Genomic DNA, 18,374 nt, shown 5'->3' with positions numbered 1-18,374 from the left:
AGAGAGAGAGACTGCGAGAGAGAGAGACTGCGAGAGAGAGAGACTGCGAGAGAGAGAGAGGCTACGAGAGAGGGAGAGGCTGCGAGAGACGGAAGCTGCGAGAGAGAGAGGCTGCGAGAGAGAGAGGCTGCGAGAGAGAGAGACTGCGAGAGAGAGAGACTGCGAGAGAGAGAGACTGCGAGAGAGACTGCGAGAGAGAGAGACTGCGAGAGAGAGAGACTGCGAGAGAGAGAGACTGCAAGAGATAGAGAGAGACTGCAAGAGATAGAGAGAGACTGCAAGAGATAGAGAGAGACTGTGAGAGAGAGAAACTGCAAGAGATAGAGAGAGACTGCGAGAGAGAGAGATAGAGAGAGGCTGCAAGAGAGAGAGAGAGACTGCGAGAGATAGAGACTGCAAGAGAGAGAGAGAGACTGCAAGAGAGAGAGACTGCAAGAGATAGAGAGAGACTGTGAGAGAGAGAAACTGCAAGAGATAGAGAGAGACTGCGAGAGAGAGAGACTGCGAGAGAGAGAGATAGAGAGGCTGCAAGAGAGAGAGAGAGACTGCAAGAGGTAGAGAGAGACTGCAAGAGATAGAGAGAGACTGCAAGAGATAGAGAGAGACTGCAAGAGAAAGAGAGAGACTGCAAGAGATAGAGAGAGACTGCAAGAGATAGAGAGAGACTGCGAGAGAGAGAGACTGCAAGAGAGAGAGAGAGACTGCGAGACAGAGAGACTGCAAGAGATAGAGAGAGACTGCAAGAGAGAGAGAGAGACTGCGAGACAGAGAGACTGCAAGAGATAGAGAGAGACTGCAAGAGAGAGAGAGAGACTGCGAGAGAGAGAGGCTGCGAGAGAGAGAGAGGCTGCGAGAGAGAGAGAAGCTGCGAGAGAGAGAGAGGCTGCGAGAGAGAGAGAGGCTGCGAGAGAGAGAGAGACTGCGAGAGATAGAGAGAGACTGCGAGAGAGAGAGGCTGCGAGAGAGAGAGAGGCTGCGAGAGAGAGAGATGCTGCGAGAGAGAGAGAGAAGCTGCGAGAGAGAGAGAGGCTGCGAGAGAGAGAGAGGCTGCGAGAGAGAGAGAGGCTGCGAGAGAGAGAGAGGCTGCGAGAGAGAGAGAGGCTGCGAGAGAGAGAGAGGCTGCGAGAGAGAGAGAGGCTGCGAGAGAGAGAGGCTGCGAGAGAGAGAGACTGCGAGAGAGAGAGACTGCGAGAGAGAGAGACTGCGAGAGAGATAGACTGCGAGAGAGAGAGACTGCGAGAGAGAGAGACTGCGAGAGAGAGAGACTGCGAGAGAGAGAGACTGCGAGAGACAGAGACTGCGAGAGAGAGAGACTGCGAGAGAGAGAGACTGCGAGAGAGAGAGACTGCGAGAGAGAGAGACTGCGAGAGAGAGAGGCTGCGAGAGAGAGAGGCTGCGAGAGAGAGAGACTGCGAGAGAGAGAGGCTGCGAGAGAGAGAGGCTGCGAGAGAGAGAGACTGCAAGAGATAGAGAGAGACTGCGAGAGAGAGAGACTGCAAGAGATAGAGACTGCAAGAGATAGAGAGAGACTGCAAGAAATAGAGAGAGACTGCGAGAGAGAGAGATAGAGAGAGGCTGCAAGAGAGAGAGAGAGTCTGCGAGAGAGAGAGACTGCAAGAGATAGAGAGAGACTGCGAGAGAGAGAGACTGCGAGAGATAGAGAGAGACTGCGAGAGATAGAGAGAGACTGCGAGAGATAGAGAGAGACTGCGAGAGATAGAGAGAGACTGCAAGAGATAGAGAGAGACTGCGAGAGAGAGAGACTGCGAGAGAGGGAGACTGCGAGAGAGAGAGACTGCGAGAGATAGAGAGAGAGAGACTGCGAGAGAGAGAGACTGCGAGAGAGAGACTGCGAGAGAGAGACTGCGAGAGAGAGAGGCTGCGAGAGAGAGAGACTGCGAAAGAGAGAGACTGCGAGAGAGAGAGACTGCGAGAGAGAGAGAGGCTACGAGAGAGGGAAGCTGTGAGAGAGAGAGGCTGCGAGAGAGAGAGACTGCGAGAGAGAGAGACTGCGAGAGAGAGAGACTGCGAGAGAGAGAGACTGCGAGAGAAAGAGACTGCGAGAGAGAGAGACTGCGAGAGATAGAGAGAGACTGCAAGAGATAGACAGAGACTGCAAGAGATAGAGAGAGACTGCAAGAGATAGAGAGAGACTGCAAGAGATAGAGAGAGACTGCGAGAGAGAGAGACTGCAAGAGATAGAGAGAGACTGTGAGAGAGAGAAACTGCAAGAGATAGAGAGAGACTGCGAGAGAGAGAGATAGAGAGAGGCTGCAAGAGAGAGAGAGAGACTGCGAGAGATAGAGAGAGACTGCAAGAGAGAGAGAGAGACTGCGAGAGAGAGAGACTGCGAGAGAGAGAGATAGAGAGAGGCTGCAAGAGAGAGAGAGAGACTGCGAGAGATAGAGAGAGACTGCGAGAGATAGAGAGAGACTGCAAGAGAGAGAGAGAGAGAGACTGCGAGAGAGAGAGACTGCGAGAGAGAGAGACTGCGAGAGAGAGAGACTGCGAGAGAGAGAGACTGCGAGAGAGAGAGACTGCGAGAGAGAGAGACTGCGAGAGAGAGAGACTGCAAGAGATAGAGAGAGACTGCAAGAGATAGAGAGAGACTGCGAGAGATAGAGAGAGACTGCGAGAGAGAGAGATAGAGAGAGGCTGCAAGAGAGAGAGAGAGACTGCGAGAGATAGAGAGAGACTGCAAGAGAGAGAGAGAGACTGCGAGAGAGAGAGACTGCAAGAGATAGAGAGAGACTGTGAGAGAGAGAAACTGCAAGAGATAGAGAGAGACTGCGAGAGAGAGAGGGGCTGCGAGAGAGAGAGAGGCTGCGAGAGAGAGAGAGGCTGCGAGAGAGAGAGGGGCTGCGAGAGAGAGAGAGGCTGCGAGAGAGAGAGACTGCGAGAGATAGAGACTGCAAGAGATAGAGAGAGACTGCAAGAGATAGAGAGAGACTGCAAGAGATAGACAGAGACTGCAAGAGATAGACAGAGACTGCAAGAGATAGAGAGAGACTGCAAGAGAGAGAGATAGAGAGAGGCTGCAAGAGAGAGAGAGAGACTGCGAGAGAGAGAGATAGAGAGGCTGCAAGAGAGAGAGAGAGACTGCAAGAGATAGTGAGAGACTGCGAGAGAGAGAGACTGCAAGAGATAGAGAGAGACTGCGAGAGAGAGAGACTGCAAGAGATAGAGGCTGCAAGAGATAGAGAGAGACTGCAAGAGATAGAGAGAGACTGCAAGAGATAGAGAGAGACTGCAAGAGAGAGAGATAGAGAGAGGCTGCAAGAGAGAGAGAGAGACTGCGAGAGAGAGAGATAGAGAGGCTGCAAGAGAGAGAGAGAGACTGCAAGAGATAGTGAGAGACTGCGAGAGAGAGAGACTGCAAGAGATAGAGAGAGACTGCGAGAGAGAGAGACTGCAAGAGATAGAGACTGCAAGAGATAGAGACTGCAAGAGATAGAGAGAGACTGCAAAGGATAGAGAGAGAGTGCAAGAGAGAGAGATAGAGAGAGGCTGCAAGAGAGAGAGAGAGACTGCGAGAGAGAGAGACTGCAAGAGATAGAGAGAGACTGCGAGAGATAGAGGGAGACTGCGAGAGATAGAGACTGCGAGATATAGAGAGAGACTGCGAGAGATGGAGAGAGACTGCGAGAGATAGAGAGAGACTGCGAGAGATAGAGAGAGACTGCGAGAGATAGAGAGAGACTGCGAGAGATAGAGAGAGAGACTGCGAGAGAGAGAGACTGCGAGAGAGAGAGAGACTGCGAGAGAGTGAGACTGCGAGAGAGAGAGACTGCGAGAGAGAGAGACTGCGAGAGAGAGACTGCGAGAGAGAGAGGCTGCGAGAGAGAGAGGCTGCGAGAGAGAGAGGCTGCGAGAGAGAGAGGCTGCGAGAGAGAGAGGCTGCGAGAGAGAGAGACTGCAAGAGATAGATAGAGACTGCGAGAGAGAGAGACTGCAAGAGATAGAGAGAGACTGCAAGAGATAGAGAGAGACTGCAAGAGAGAGAGATAGAGAGAGGCTGCAAGAGAGAGAGACTGCAAGAGATAGAGAGAGACTGCGAGAGATAGAGAGAGACTGCGAGAGATAGAGAGAGACTGCAAGAGAGAGAGAGAGAGACTGCGAGAGAGAGAGACTGCGAGAGAGAGAGACTGCGAGAGAGAGAGACTGCGAGAGAGAGAGACTGCGAGAGAGAGAGACTGCGAGAGAGAGAGACTGCGAGAGAGAGAGACTGCGAGAGAGAGAGACTGCGAGAGAGAGAGACTGCGAGAGAGAGAGAGGCTACGAGAGAGGGAGAGGCTGCGAGAGAGGGAAGCTGCGAGAGACAGAGGCTGCGAGAGAGAGAGACTGCGAGAGAGAGAGACTGCGAGAGAGAGAGACTGCGAGAGAGAGAGGCTGCGAGAGAGAGAGAGGCTGCGAGAGAGAGAGAGGCTGCGAGAGAGAGAGGCTGCGAGAGAGAGAGAGGCTGCGAGAGAGAGGCTGCGAGAGAGAGAGAGGCTGCGAGAGAGAGAGAGGCTGCGAGAGAGAGAGAGGCTGCGAGAGAGAGAGAGGCTGCGAGAGAGAGAGAGGCTGCGAGAGAGAGAGAGGCTGCGAGAGAGAGAGAGGCTGCGAGAGAGAGAGGCTGCGAGAGAGAGAGGCTGCGAGAGAGAGAGAGGCTGCGAGAGAGAGAGACTGCGAGAGGGAGAGACTGCGAGAGAGAGAGACTGCGAGAGAGAGAGACTGCGAGAGAAAGAGACTGCGAGAGAGACTGCGAGAGAGAGAGGGGCTGCTAGAGAGAGAGAGGCTGCGAGAGAGAGAGAGGCTGCGAGAGAGAGAGACTGCGAGAGATAGAGACTGCAAGAGATAGAGAGAGACTGCAAGAGATAGAGAGAGACTGCAAGAGATAGACAGAGACTGCAAGAGATAGAGAGAGACTGCAAGAGAGAGAGATAGAGAGAGGCTGCAAGAGAGAGAGAGAGACTGCGAGAGAGAGAGATAGAGAGGCTGCAAGAGAGAGAGAGAGACTGCAAGAGATAGTGAGAGACTGCGAGAGAGAGAGACTGCAAGAGATAGAGAGAGACTGCGAGAGAGAGAGACTGCAAGAGATAGAGGCTGCAAGAGATAGAGAGAGACTGCAAGAGATAGAGAGAGACTGCAAGAGATAGAGAGAGACTGCAAGAGAGAGAGATAGAGAGAGGCTGCAAGAGAGAGAGAGAGAGACTGCGAGAGAGGGAGATAGAGAGGCTGCAAGAGAGAGAGAGAGACTGCAAGAGATAGTGAGAGACTGCGAGAGAGAGAGACTGCAAGAGATAGAGAGAGACTGCGAGAGAGAGAGACTGCAAGAGATAGAGACTGCAAGAGATAGAGAGAGACTGCAAAGGATAGAGAGAGAGTGCAAGAGAGAGAGATAGAGAGAGACTGCAAGAGATAGAGAGAGACTGCGAGAGATAGAGGGAGACTGCGAGAGATAGAGACTGTGAGATATAGAGAGAGACTGCGAGAGATGGAGAGAGACTGCGAGAGATAGAGAGAGACTGCGAGAGATAGAGAGAGACTGCGAGAGATAGAGAGAGACTGCGAGAGATAGAGAGAGACTGCGAGAGATAGAGAGAGACTGCGAGAGAGAGAGAGACTGCGAGAGAGTGAGACTGCGAGAGAGAGAGACTGCGAGAGAGAGAGACTGCGAGAGAGAGAGACTGCGAGAGAGAGAGGCTGCGAGAGAGAGAGGCTGCGAGAGAGAGAGGCTGCGAGAGAGAGAGACTGCAAGAGATAGATAGAGACTGTGAGAGAGAGAGACTGCAAGAGATAGAGAGAGACTGCAAGAGATAGAGAGAGGCTGCAAGAGAGAGAGAGAGAGACTGCGAGAGAGAGAGATAGAGAGGCTGCAAGAGAGAGACTGCAAGAGATAGTGAGAGACTGCGAGAGAGAGAGACTGCAAGAGATAGAGAGAGACTGCGAGAGAGAGAGACTGCAAGAGATAGAGACTGCAAGAGATAGAGAGAGACTGCAAAGGATAGAGAGAGAGTGCAAGAGAGAGAGATAGAGAGAGGCTGCAAGAGAGAGAGAGAGACTGCGAGAGAGAGAGACTGCAAGAGATAGAGAGAGACTGCGAGAGATAGAGGGAGACTGCGAGAGATAGAGACTGCGAGATATAGAGAGAGACTGCGAGAGATGGAGAGAGACTGCGAGAGATAGAGAGAGACTGCGAGAGATAGAGAGAGACTGCGAGAGATAGAGAGAGACTGCGAGAGATAGAGAGAGACTGCGAGAGATAGAGAGAGAGACTGCGAGAGAGAGAGACTGCGAGAGAGAGAGACTGCGAGAGAGAGAGAGACTGCGAGAGAGTGAGACTGCGAGAGAGAGAGACTGCGAGAGAGAGAGACTGCGAGAGAGAGAGACTGCGAGAGAGAGAGACTGCGAGAGAGAGACTGCGAGAGAGAGAGGCTGCGAGAGAGAGAGGCTGCGAGAGAGAGAGGCTGCGAGAGAGAGAGGCTGCGAGAGAGAGAGGCTGCGAGAGAGAGAGACTGCAAGAGATAGATAGAGACTGCGAGAGAGAGAGACTGCAAGAGATAGAGAGAGACTGCAAGAGATAGAGAGAGACTGCAAGAGAGAGAGATAGAGAGAGGCTGCAAGAGAGAGAGACTGCAAGAGATAGAGAGAGACTGCGAGAGATAGAGAGAGACTGCGAGAGATAGAGACTGCGAGAGATAGAGAGAGACTGCGAGAGATAGAGAGAGACTGCGAGAGATAGAGACTGCGAGAGAGAGAGACTGCGAGAGAGAGAGACTGCGAGAGAGAGAGACTGCGAGAGAGAGAGACTGCGAGAGAGAGAGAGACTGCGAGAGAGACTGCGAGAGAGAGAGACTGCGAGAGAGAGAGACTGCGAGAGAGAGAGACTGCGAGAGAGAGAGACTGCGAGAGAGAGAGACTACAAGAGATAGAGAGAGACTGCAAGAGATAGAGAGAGACTGCAAGAGATAGAGACTGCAAGAGATAGAGAGAGACTGCAAGAGAGAGAGACTGCAAGAGATAGAGAGAGACTGCAAGAGATAGCGAGAGACTGCGAGAGAGAGAGAGAGACTGCGAGAGAGAGAGAGAGACTGTGAGAGAGAGAGAGAGACTGCGAGAGAGAGAGAGAGACTGCGAGAGAGAGAGAGAGACTGCGAGAGAGAGAGACTGCAAGAGAGAGAGACTGCGAGAGAGAGAGAGAGACTGCGAGAGAGAGAGACTGCAAGAGATAGAGAGAGACTGCGAGAGAGAGAGACTGCAAGAGATAGAGAGAGACTGCAAGAGATAGAGAGAGACTGCGAGAGATAGAGAGAGACTGCGAGAGAGAGAGACTGCGAGAGATAGAGAGAGACTGCGAGAGAGAGAGACTGCGAGAGATAGAGAGAGACTGCGAGAGAGAGAGACTGCAAGAGATAGAGAGAGACTGCAAGAGAGAGACTGCAAGAGATAGAGAGAGACTGCAAGAGATAGAGAGAGACTGCAAGAGATAGAGAGAGACTGCAAGAGATAGAGAGAGACTGCAAGAGATAGAGAGAGACTGCAAGAGAGAGGCTGCAAGAGAAAGAGAGAGAGAGGCTGCAAGAGAGAGGCTGCATGAGAACGCGAGAGAGAGAGAGAGGCTGCGAGAGAGAGAGAGAGAGAGAGGCTGCGAGAGAGAGAGAGAGAGAGGCTGCGAGAGAGAGTGCAAGAGAGAGAATCTGCGAGAGCGAGAGAGAGAGAGAGAGAGAGAGAGGCATCGTCAGCGATTTCCTCGGAGGTTTATCCACAGCTTTGAATGCACTTTTTCCTCAGTAACGGAGACTCTATCAAAGCACCTGCAGCCGCTTTGAAAAACGCATCCCATTGGCAGTCTTCTCAATCCAGCCCAAACATGGGCAGATTTATGGCACAATTTGAAATCTTCAGTTATAACCAGAGGTCTGGGACGGAGATGTTCCTTCACCAAATCTTCTCTCGCTCAGTAAACATTACTGAGTTCCTCACTGAAGTGGAAACTCGACTCCCAAAGGCCGGAGAATGGGATGCTCAACCGGATCACGTTTCTGTCCATCGCAAAATCGGTGTGTGTGTGTGTGTGTGTTTTCCTCCGAGCCGGGACCAAGTGGAAATTCTTCAATCATCCCTCCGTTGCTTTTTTTCTCCCCCCGTCTTGCAGCAACCTTTCTTAGAGAATAATTCTCAATCTTCCCATCCAGGCTGAGGAAACCGATGGCATTGTTACAGCTTTCGTCAAAGTGGCTCAGGTGTTAATGTGCTAAGGGGAAGCGCGTCCAATTTCTCCCAATCTCAGTCGTCTCTGGGGCTCCTTAAATAGTCGCAGCTCTCAAACGGGTCGACGGATGACACTGAAAACAGTGTAGAGCCAGGAACAATGCGACCCAGTGAGAGGGGCCTGGACCTTTTGGGTGGCAAGAGGCAATTTATTGCAGATAAATGTCAGATAACCAGAGGAACTGGCTCAAGGAACTTCCTCTGCTCCTCACATTGGGAACCAAACTGTTAAGAAAGACTTGCTGTGGTCCCATCTGAAGTCCTGTGCTCAGTCTGGGCACCTGGGATGGATAGTGAGGGGCGGGAAGGGTGTGCAGTATTGATGGGCACTCGGGACCAAGCATACAGTTTGGCCATTCCCACAGGGAAACTTGGACCGAGTCACAAAATCCAATTGGCTGCCCAGGGATTTCAAATTTGACGGCGATGATTGTGGAAGTCTCGCTGGAGCAGAAGCGAGATTTCCAGGCGACAGAGAAACTTACTGTAAATGCCGACATCTCACTCCCACTCCCGGCCCCACTCTGCCGTCGCTGCCTATTCAGCACGGGCTTGCAACGCTTACTTACAGGACTGTGCCAACTGTGCTGCCACCATTCCCGGCCTGGTCAGAATCAGAGGTCGCCAACCTATGTGGCACTGGGAGTGGTGGCATTGCGGTCCAGTTATAGTGAGCATTACAGCCGGGCATCACTGGAGCTGGAGCAGAAGCGGTGGCAGCAGCAGCAGAGTGGGGCCGGGAGTGGGAGATCGGCATTTACAGTAAATTTCTCTGTTACATGGAAGTCTCGCACTCTCACTCCTGCTCCAGCGAGACTTCCATGATTCCACTGTCAAATTCAAATAGTAGCTGTTCGACTGCTTGCTTTTGCTGCTGGTTGGCTGCTATTGGTTGGCTTGCTGCTGCTGGTTGGCCGCTATTGGGTGGCTTGCTGCTGCTGGTTGGCCGCTATTGGGTGGCTTGCTGCTGCTGGTTGGCTGCTATTGGGTGGCTTGCTGCTGCTGGTTGGCTGCTATTGGGTGGCTTGCTGCTGCTGGTTGGCCGCTATTGGGTGGCCGGCTGTTATCGGTTGGCTTGCTGCTGCTGGTTGGCTGCTATTGGTGGGTTTGCTGAGGAGCGTTGGCCGCCATTGGTTGGCTTGCTGCTGCTGGTTTTCCACCATTGGTTGGTTTGCCGCTGCCGGTTAGCTGTTATTGGTTGGTTTGCTGCTGCCGATTAGCTGTTATTGGTTGGTTTGCTGCAGCCGGTTAGTCGCTATTAGTTGGCCACTGCTTACTTTTGCTTACTGGCTGACTGCTCCCGATCACTGTTCACCATTCTGCTGTTGGCCACTCCAGCTTCTCTGCTCCAGCTCCTCGTCTCCTCCTTCGGTACTGTAAGGACTGTTAACATCACCATTTAGCCACAAATACACCGTTTGCATACAATATATCTATCGGCTGTTCCCAGCCATGGCCCACATGGTGTTGGGTTTAGTGTGGGCACTCCACTTGTCCCTGGTCAGCGTGACCCAAGTGTTTCTCTGGCTATTTTGTAGAGATGTAGCAATGACAAACAAATGCTACAAGGCACACGGTCAGACTTAACTGAAACAATAGAACCCCCCACCGCCCGCCAAACTATAACAGGAGAGAATACTGAAAGGTTCAAGGAAGGAAACAAAACAGATTGATATTTTGGAAACAAACAAAACAACATTTCCAAAACCAGAATCTGTAAATTCTTAGCTGCCCTTGTTACATCTCTAAAGCATACCCAGGAAACAAGGCCAGAAGGTGTCCCGTGACACACTGGCAACAGCTGGGAGTTACCGCGTTGAGGGTCGAGGGTCAAGTGTCAGAAGCTTAAAAAAAAAGGACTCGAGAGAGATTCCATTGACAAAGGATGAAAGATAAACCAGTTTGGGGAAGAGGTCAGTAACCAACTCAATGTGAGGCAATTATTACAGAGGCAAGTCGGGCACTGGGTTTGGGGGGTGGGCAACACAAGAGAATTACCCCAACACCATACACGTCAATGGTGGATTCTGGAGTGTGGGCGGCAGTTTTGGGCATCCTATCGCAAAGAATCAAAGGATTCAGAGGAGGTTGGCCTGGCCAATTGTAGGCCTTAGGAGACTGAGGTATGAGCAGGGACTCAGGCAATGAAGCCGACTTTCACTGAATGAACTACAGGGAAACATGATCCAGGGCTTCGCAATAATGAAAGTGTGTTGGAAACAAGTTAACCTGGGAAATGAGCAGAGGAGAAGCCAAGGCAAATTCTCAAACACTGCTCACGTTTTGTGGTTTTCTGCCTCTCAGACGGGGAAACCCAGGGGTCACTGGACAGGGATCAGGAGCAGGAACCCTGGCTGATTTCCCCTCTCTCTCTCTCTCTAACCCGGGGATCACTGGACAATGATCAGGAGCAGGAACCCTGGCTGATTTCCCCTCTCTCTCTCTCTCTCTAACCCAGGGATCACTGGACAGTGATCAGGAGCAGGGACCCTGGCTGATTTCCCCCCTCTCTCTCTAACCCAGGGATCACTGGACAGTGATCAGGAGCGGGAACCCTGGCTGATTTCCCCTCTCTCTCTAACCCAGGGATCACTGGACAGTGATCAGGAGCAGGAACCCTGGCTGATTTCCCCTCTCTCTCTAACCCAGGGATCACTGGACAGTGATCAGGAGCAGAAACCCTGGCTGATTTCCCCTCTCTCTCTCTCTCTAACCCAGGGATCACTGGACAGGGATCAGGAGCAGGAACCCTGGCTGATTTCCCCTCTCTCTCTAACCCAGGGATCACTGGACAGTGATCAGGAGCAGAAACCCTGACTGATTTCCCCTCTCTCTCTCTCTCTAACCCAGGGATCACTGGACAGTGATCAGGAGCAGGAACCCTGGCTGATGTGGTGCTCCCGAGAAGGGAGGTGATTCAGGGTCAACTGGAACTCTTGAGGAGAAATGAAATCAATATTTATTGGAGCGAGTCTCGAGGTGAGTTACAGAGGTGAACTCTGCCGCCCTTTTGTCACATCTTTCTCCAGGCTAGATAATGGGAAAAGCTGCTCATAAAAGGATGTGGTTGTCAGAGTGGGAGGTGGGGGGTTAGAGACAGAGGAGAGGACAGGGGTGGGGCTCACTGAGTCCTTGCGGGATCTTTCTGAACTGATACTAAAGCAGTGTGTCATTTGCCTTCAGCATTGCTGCCGACTTGGAAATATAAGCAGGGAAGATCCCAGAGCCCCACACAAGCAGCACAGGGACGCCGTCTCCGTTCAGTCCCCAGGAAGCCCTGACCCTGTGAGGAAGGCAAGGTTGCCCGCCTAGAGCGCAGAGGAGACGTCCAGACGATTTCGCTGAAGATTCCAGCTGATGAAATCAATTGTTCCAGAAAGTTGGAAGTGCCCAGTCTCCGGGGAGACACAAAGGGAAGCAGGAAGTATTTCCCCCCCACCCCCCGCCCCCCACCACGCCGTGTCCCCAGAGGTGGAACAGATGCAAGCGCTGGTATTGAACCTTCTGTTCGCAGTCATTCCCTGTGTAACAGGGGCTGCCAACAGAACAGGCTTTGCAGGCTTTTTAAGTGACCCTTTTTGTTGATTGATCTGGCCTGGACCTGCTCCTGACTGCAGGAGGAGACTGGATTGTCGGACTATTGCTCACAGTAAACAGGAAAAACACACACATCACAAATGTGCAATTCCTAGTCGACCAGGAAATCTGTCGCCCCTTCACATTTCTAACACCTCACAGGAACCCTGTCTGATTTCCCCTCTCTCTCTCTCTAACCCAGGGATCACTGGACAGTGATCAGGAGCAGGAACCCTGGCTGATTTCCCCTCTCTCTCTCTAACCCAGGGATCACTGGACAGTGATCAGGAGCAGGAACCCTGGCTGATTTCCCCTCTCTCTCTCTAACCCAGGGATCACTGGACAGTGATCAGGAGCAGGAACCCTGGCTGATTTCCCCTCTCTCTCTCTCTCTCTCTAACCCAGGGATCACTGGACAGTGATCAGGAGCAGGAACCCTGGCTGATTTCCCTATTCTCTCTCTAACTCAGGGCTCACTGGACAGTGATCAGGAGCAGGAACCCTGGCTGATTTCCCCTCTCTCTCTCTCTAACCCAGGGATCACTGGACAGTGATCGGGAGCAGGAACCCTGGCTGATTTCCCCTCTCTCTCTAATCCAGGGATCACTGGACAGGGATCAGGAGCAGGAACCCTGGCTGATTTCCCCTCTCTCTCTCTCTAACCCAGGGGTCACTGGACAGTGATCAGGAGCAGGAACCCTGGCTGATTTCCCCTCTCTCTCTCTCTAACCCAGGGATCACTGGACAGTGATCAGGAGCAGGAACCCTGGCTGATTTCCCCTCTCTCTCTCTCTAACCCAGGGATCACTGGACAGTGATCAGGAGCAGGAACCCTGGCTGATTTCCCCCACCTCTCTCTCTCCCCCCCCCACTCCGCCCCCGTGTTTGGAGGTTGTGTGTAACTCAAGTCCAAAATGGTCAGGTCCTGCAAAGTGGGCCTTAGATCACATTGCTTCAGCTCTGCTCATTCAGACCGGGGATCCCAGAACCGAGGATCACCTCATACACCACCACCCCACCTACCCCCTACCCTAGACCCAGGTACCTCCCTCACCGATACTGAGAGGAACTACTAAGACCAAGGACTGGAGTAAGGAATTCACCCAGTACGGGTCTGTGACGACTCTGAACGAGGTCAAAGGCCAAAGAGCAAACCAGCCTGCCCTTTGAACCAATAGGACCGTCAGTGGGACACACAAGGGTCCTGCAACCAGCTCCTTTTAGCCATAAAAGCCACTGTGTAAATAAAGGGACAGAGCAGTAACTTTCCGACCCCACATTATAGGAAGGATGTGATTGCACTGGAGGGGGTGCAGAGGAGATTCACCAGGATGTTGCCTGGGATGAAACATTTAAGTTATGAAGAGAGGTTGGATAGACTTGGGTTGTTTTCGTTGGAGCAGAGAAGACTGAGGGGTGACCTGATCGAGGTGTACAAGATTATGAGGGGCATGGACAGGGTGGATAGGGAGCAGCTGTTCCCCTTAGTTGAAGGGTCAGTCACGAGGGGACATAAATTCAAGGTGAGGGGCAGGAGGTTTAGGGGGGATGTGAGGAAAAACTTTTTTACCCAGAGGGTGGTGACGGTCTGGCCTGGGAGGGTGGTGGAGGCGGGTTGCCTCACATCCTTTAAAAAGTACCTGGATGAGCACTTGGCACGTCATAACATTCAAGGCTATGGGCCAAGTGCTGGTAAATGGGATTAGGTAGGTAGGTCAGGTGTTTCTCACGTGTCGGTGCAGACTCGATGGGCCGAAGGGCCTCTTCTGCACTGTGAGATTTTCTGATTTTGCCCTCAAGGGTGCGTGAGTCGATTGTAGCACTACTCCCCTCCCCTGTCACCTATCCCCCATCCGTCTCCATCTGCCCCCTGAACACCCTGTTCGTGAACCACTAACGCAGCACAGATCGAGGATGGAATCCACGCCTCGGCCTAGTTCACTGTCGGACAGCGGGGAAAGGGAACCTCCCGAGTGACCCCTGACCTCTCCTGTCAGCAGGTCTTGCAGCAGTTTGTTTGAGCTGGAGGGAGAAGAAAGATTTCACACTCTGCCCACCCCCCCACCATCGGTGCTAAACATCGCGGCCTCTGCTCCTTCAGTTAGAGCGAGGCCTGAGGAGAGCTTCTCTTTCCCAAGCGTCCGCCTCCATTTTGGACACGCCTGTAACAGGGCGTGCTCTGTGGGAGACGGCGGTGTGTTAAGAGGGCTCATCGTAAAGTGCGTTTGGGCCTGGCGAGGATGTAGTTCATGTTTATAGGGTTTTAGCTCCATCGCTTCCTCACTGGGATACTCGCTACACATGCTGCAGGATGGCAGTACCCACAGGCCCCATGAACGATATTTAAAATTCACAAGGAAATACAAGGAGCTCGCGCACACGAGAGACCGACTGTGACGAGGGCGGGGGATGGTAAATGAGGCTGTGTTCCCTTCCTTCCCTCCCTCTCGCCTTCCTCCAATTTGTGGAATGGCCCTAATCGCTCGCCACACCCGACATCCCTCTCCATACAGCCTCACCGAGCCAAGACTGGAGACATCCCCCTCTTCCAGGCTCAGCAGCACTCACCAGGGTCTCCAGGTCCCTCAGTCGCTCCCATGTAGCTTCCTGACTGTGAACAGAACGTTTCAGCCTCTCCAAAGTCGTGTTCAGTGTGGTGGCTGGAGGATTCTGCAACTACAGAAGGGGATTTGGGGGTGGGAGGAAAGAACAGGAGGCATTAGAAGACCAGGAGACTGGATGCGGAGTACGGCGCAGAGTTTGGGACACCCAGCTGCTCCTGTAGAGACACCATCCCAGGCCCAGCAGTCTCTTGGAGCAGACAGGTTCGCCATGCTCTCCCGCTCACGGGCCCTCGAGCTGACGCTGCGATTGCCATTCTGTCTTCCTCGTTCCGAACCGAGGATCCACTGCCCACTCACTAGTCTACAAGAAGCATAGTGTCTGCTCCTACAGCAACCACTAAGAGGCCCCGAGGTTACAGGCACCATTCGCCCTCACTGCTGCTCACCCAGCAACACCCTAATAGGCAAAGAGGGGGTACGCGTGAGAGAGAGGGAGGGAGGGCGCGCAAGAGGGAGGGTGTGCGAGAGGGAGGGTGCGCGAGAGGGAGGGCGCGTGAGAGAGGGAGAGAGAGAGAAAGAGGGAGAGAGAGAGAGAGAGAGGGAAAGAGGGAGAGAGAAAAAAGGGAGAGAGAAAGAGAGTGAAAGGGAGAGAGAGAGAAAAAGAGAGAGAGAAAAAGAGGGAGAGAGAGAGAAAAAGAGAGGGAGAGTAAGAAAGAGAGGGAGAGAGAGAGAAAGAGAGCGCAAGCGAGAGAGAGAGGGAGAGAGAGAAAAAGGAGAGAGAAAGAGAGGGAGAGAGAGAGAGAAAAAGGGAGGGAGGGAGAGAGAGAAAAAGGGAGGGAGGGAGAGAGAGAAAAAGGGAGGGAGAGAGAGAGAGAAAAAGGGAGGGAGAGAGAGAGAAAAAGGGAGGGAGAGAGAGAGAGAGGGGGAAAGAGAGAGAGAAAAAGAGAGGGAGAGAGAGAGAAAGAGAGGGAGAGAGAGAGAAAGAGAGGGAGAGAGACAGGGAGAGAAAGAGGGAGAGAAAGAAAGCGAGGGAGAGAGAGACAGAGAGAAAAAGAGAGGGAGAGAGAGAGAGAGAGGGAGAGAGAGAGAGAGAAAGAGAGGGAGAGAGAGAGACAGGGAGAGAAAGAGAGGGAGAGAGAGAGAAAGAGAGGGAGAGAGAGAGACAGAGAGAAAAAGAGAGGGAGAGAGAGAGAGAGAGGGAGAGAGAGAGAGAGAAAGAGAGGGAGAGAGAGAGACAGAGAGAGAAAGAGAGGGAGAGAGAGAGAGAGAGGGAGAGAGAGAGAGAGAAAGAGAGGGAGAGAGAGAGACAGGGAGAGAAAGAGAGGGAGAGAGAGAGACAGGGAGAGAAAGAGAGGGAGAGAGAGAGAGAGAAAGAGAGGGAGAGAGAGAGACAGAGAGAAAAAGAGAGGGAGAGAGAGAGAGAGAGAGAGGGAGAGAGAGAGAGAGAAAGAGAGGGAGAGAGAGAGACAGGGAGAGAAAGAGAGGGAGAGAGAGAGACAGGGAGAGAAAGAGAGGGAGAGAGAGACAGGGAGAGAAAGAGAGCGAGAGAGAGACAGGGAGAGAAAGAGCGAGAGAGAGACAGGGAGAGAAAGAGAGCGAGAGAGAGACAGGGAGAGAGCGAGAGAGAGACAGGGAGGGACTGCGAGATTGTCTGAAGGTAGAATCCAATCATTCCCCATTCGCTAAGTGTTCTCTGTTACAGACCAGAGCGTGGTTGGCAGTGTCTGTCACTGATCACACAGCCAGGGGGGCGGCCAGTGCCCTGAAGGGGCCCCCGATTCTTGGCCATCTTTAGACCTCTCTGCTTTTTATTCCACCTTTTCAAAACGGGTTATCTGTTCTCCATGGCCATGTTGGAGGCAAGTCTCCACTGAGTAACAATACCACTCAGGGCCTGCAGGGGTCAGTCCAATGCCAACATCAGAACCAGGAGGGGTATCAGGGGCAGAGAGCGCCTGGGGGGTAACAGGTTACATGATGGGCTCTGCCGAGGTTCCCAGGCGAACATGATGGAACGTTTCCTTCCTGGATGGCAGCTGAAATTATGGGAAGACATCCGGCACATCCCATGGGAGTGAAAGGAAACAAGAGGAGCTCTGAATAGACAACGTAGAGATTCAGCCTCTCCGGGTTCGGCCGGAGGGGAGAGAACAAACAACGGAGACGATCAGGAGCAGCCCACTGAGCAGGACAAGGGACACTGGCAAACACACACAGGAAGCAACATGAACCAGTGTCTCTCTTACCTTCAGTTGGAGAGGGTTGAGGGGGCTGCTGGTTGTACAATTATGCATCAGACCAACTGTTTCATAATCGGTGATATAGAGCAGACGCTCATTCTGAAAACCAACCGGACACGTCACGTGCAGGATCGTGTGACTGATGGAGCTGGGACCACTGTTGGACAGCTAAAGAAATCGAGATGTAGAGGAAGTAAACTGGAGTGAATACAAGCTCAAATCAACAACCATATTCAGCATAAAACCCATCCGGCATTTAAACCAGCGGATAAGGCAATCCATGGGTTAGATACAGAGTAAAGCTCCCTCTACACTGTCCCCATCAAACACTCCCAGGACAGGTACAGCACGGGGTTAGATACAGAGTAAAGCTCCCTCTACACCGTCCCCATCAAACACTCCCAGGACAGGTACAGCACGGGGTTAGATACAGAGTAAAGATCCCTCTACACTGTCCCCATCAAACACTCCCAGGACAGGTACAGCACGGGGTTAGATACAGAGTAAAGCTCCCTCTACACCGTCCCCATCAAACACTCCCAGGACAGGTACAGCACGGGGTTAGATACAGAGTAAAGCTCCCTCTACACTGTCCCCATCAAACACTCCCAGGACAGGTACAGCACGGGGTTAGATACAGAGTAAAGCTCCCTCTACACTGTCCCCACCAAACACTCCCAGGACAGGTACAGCACGGGGTTAGATACAGAGTAAAGCTCCCTCTACACTGTCCCCATCAAACACTCCCAGGACAGGTACAGCACGGGGTTAGATACAGAGTAAAGCTCCCTCTACACCGTCCCCATCAAACACTCCCAGGACAGGTACAGCACGGGGTTAGATACAGAGTAAAGCTCCCTCTACACTGTCCCCATCAAACACTCCCAGGACAGGTACAGCACGGGGTTAGATACAGAGTAAAGCTCCCTCTACACTGTCCCCATCAAACACTCCCAGGACAGGTACAGCACGGGGTTAGATACAGAGTAAAGCTCCCTCTACACTTTACTTCAGCAGATGTGCTCTCTGATGTTGGTGATATTCCTATTTCGAATCCAGCTTTCTTTCTCACCACGGGGTGAGATTACCAACTGAGCAGCACACAGAGGCTGTTCTGGGATGGGAATCTGTGTCAGTGTGGAGTGGTCAGATCGATAGGCCAGTGTTCTGACACATGCCCAGCGACCTTGATGTGCGATTCTTTTAAAGAGACGATGTGAAGGACTGATTTAAAGGTGTGCTAATGTTCCTAGTGTCATGTGGGAGGCACCGATAGGTCAGAGCCTGAACTCCACAGAGATGAAAATACATCAGTTGAAGCCCTTTACTGCCAATAACACATCAAAAGACCCCAAAGGCCCTTCAACGAATCAACTGCCACGAGTGAGAATACAAACCTCAAACACGTATTTCGCAGAGGGCCCAATATCCTCTTCACTGACCGGCCGGTTTGTGGGCTTCCAGTTTGGGATGGGGAAGTGAATCTCCACCGGAGGTGATCTGCTCAAAACGAGATAACAAATCAGCAGAGTTAAACATTTCAAGTCAGAAAGGGCTGCGGGAGGGAGAGGGGGCAGGTGGGAGACAGGGCAGCAAATACGTGCCCCTTCCCCTATTGCTTCACCGACGCCGCCAAACGAAAATGAACAGTTGCCCCCTCCCCTCCCACCGTCCCCTCCCAGCCCAACACCCTGTTGGCTCTCAGTGCGCAGCGCCATAGCCCAATTCGGCACAGGGCAGA

General features: G+C 52.6%; 1 protein-coding gene across 1 annotated transcript in view; it reads right to left on the bottom strand.

The window, feature by feature from the left end:
• Positions 1-18,374, bottom strand: part of LOC144672669 (integrin alpha-5-like) — a 142,308-nt gene that overhangs the window by 18,863 nt on the left and 105,071 nt on the right. Inside the window, 3 exon segments of the mRNA XM_078534551.1 lie at positions 14,398-14,505; positions 16,640-16,801; positions 18,031-18,133. Coding sequence (XP_078390677.1) covers positions 14,398-14,505; positions 16,640-16,801; positions 18,031-18,133 — 373 coding nt within the window.

This window comes from Cetorhinus maximus, chromosome X (assembly GCF_964194155.1).
Source record: "Cetorhinus maximus chromosome X, sCetMax3.hap1.1, whole genome shotgun sequence".
Lineage (NCBI taxonomy): Eukaryota > Metazoa > Chordata > Chondrichthyes > Lamniformes > Cetorhinidae > Cetorhinus > Cetorhinus maximus.
This window is presented reverse-complemented; position numbering and strand designations above follow the sequence as displayed.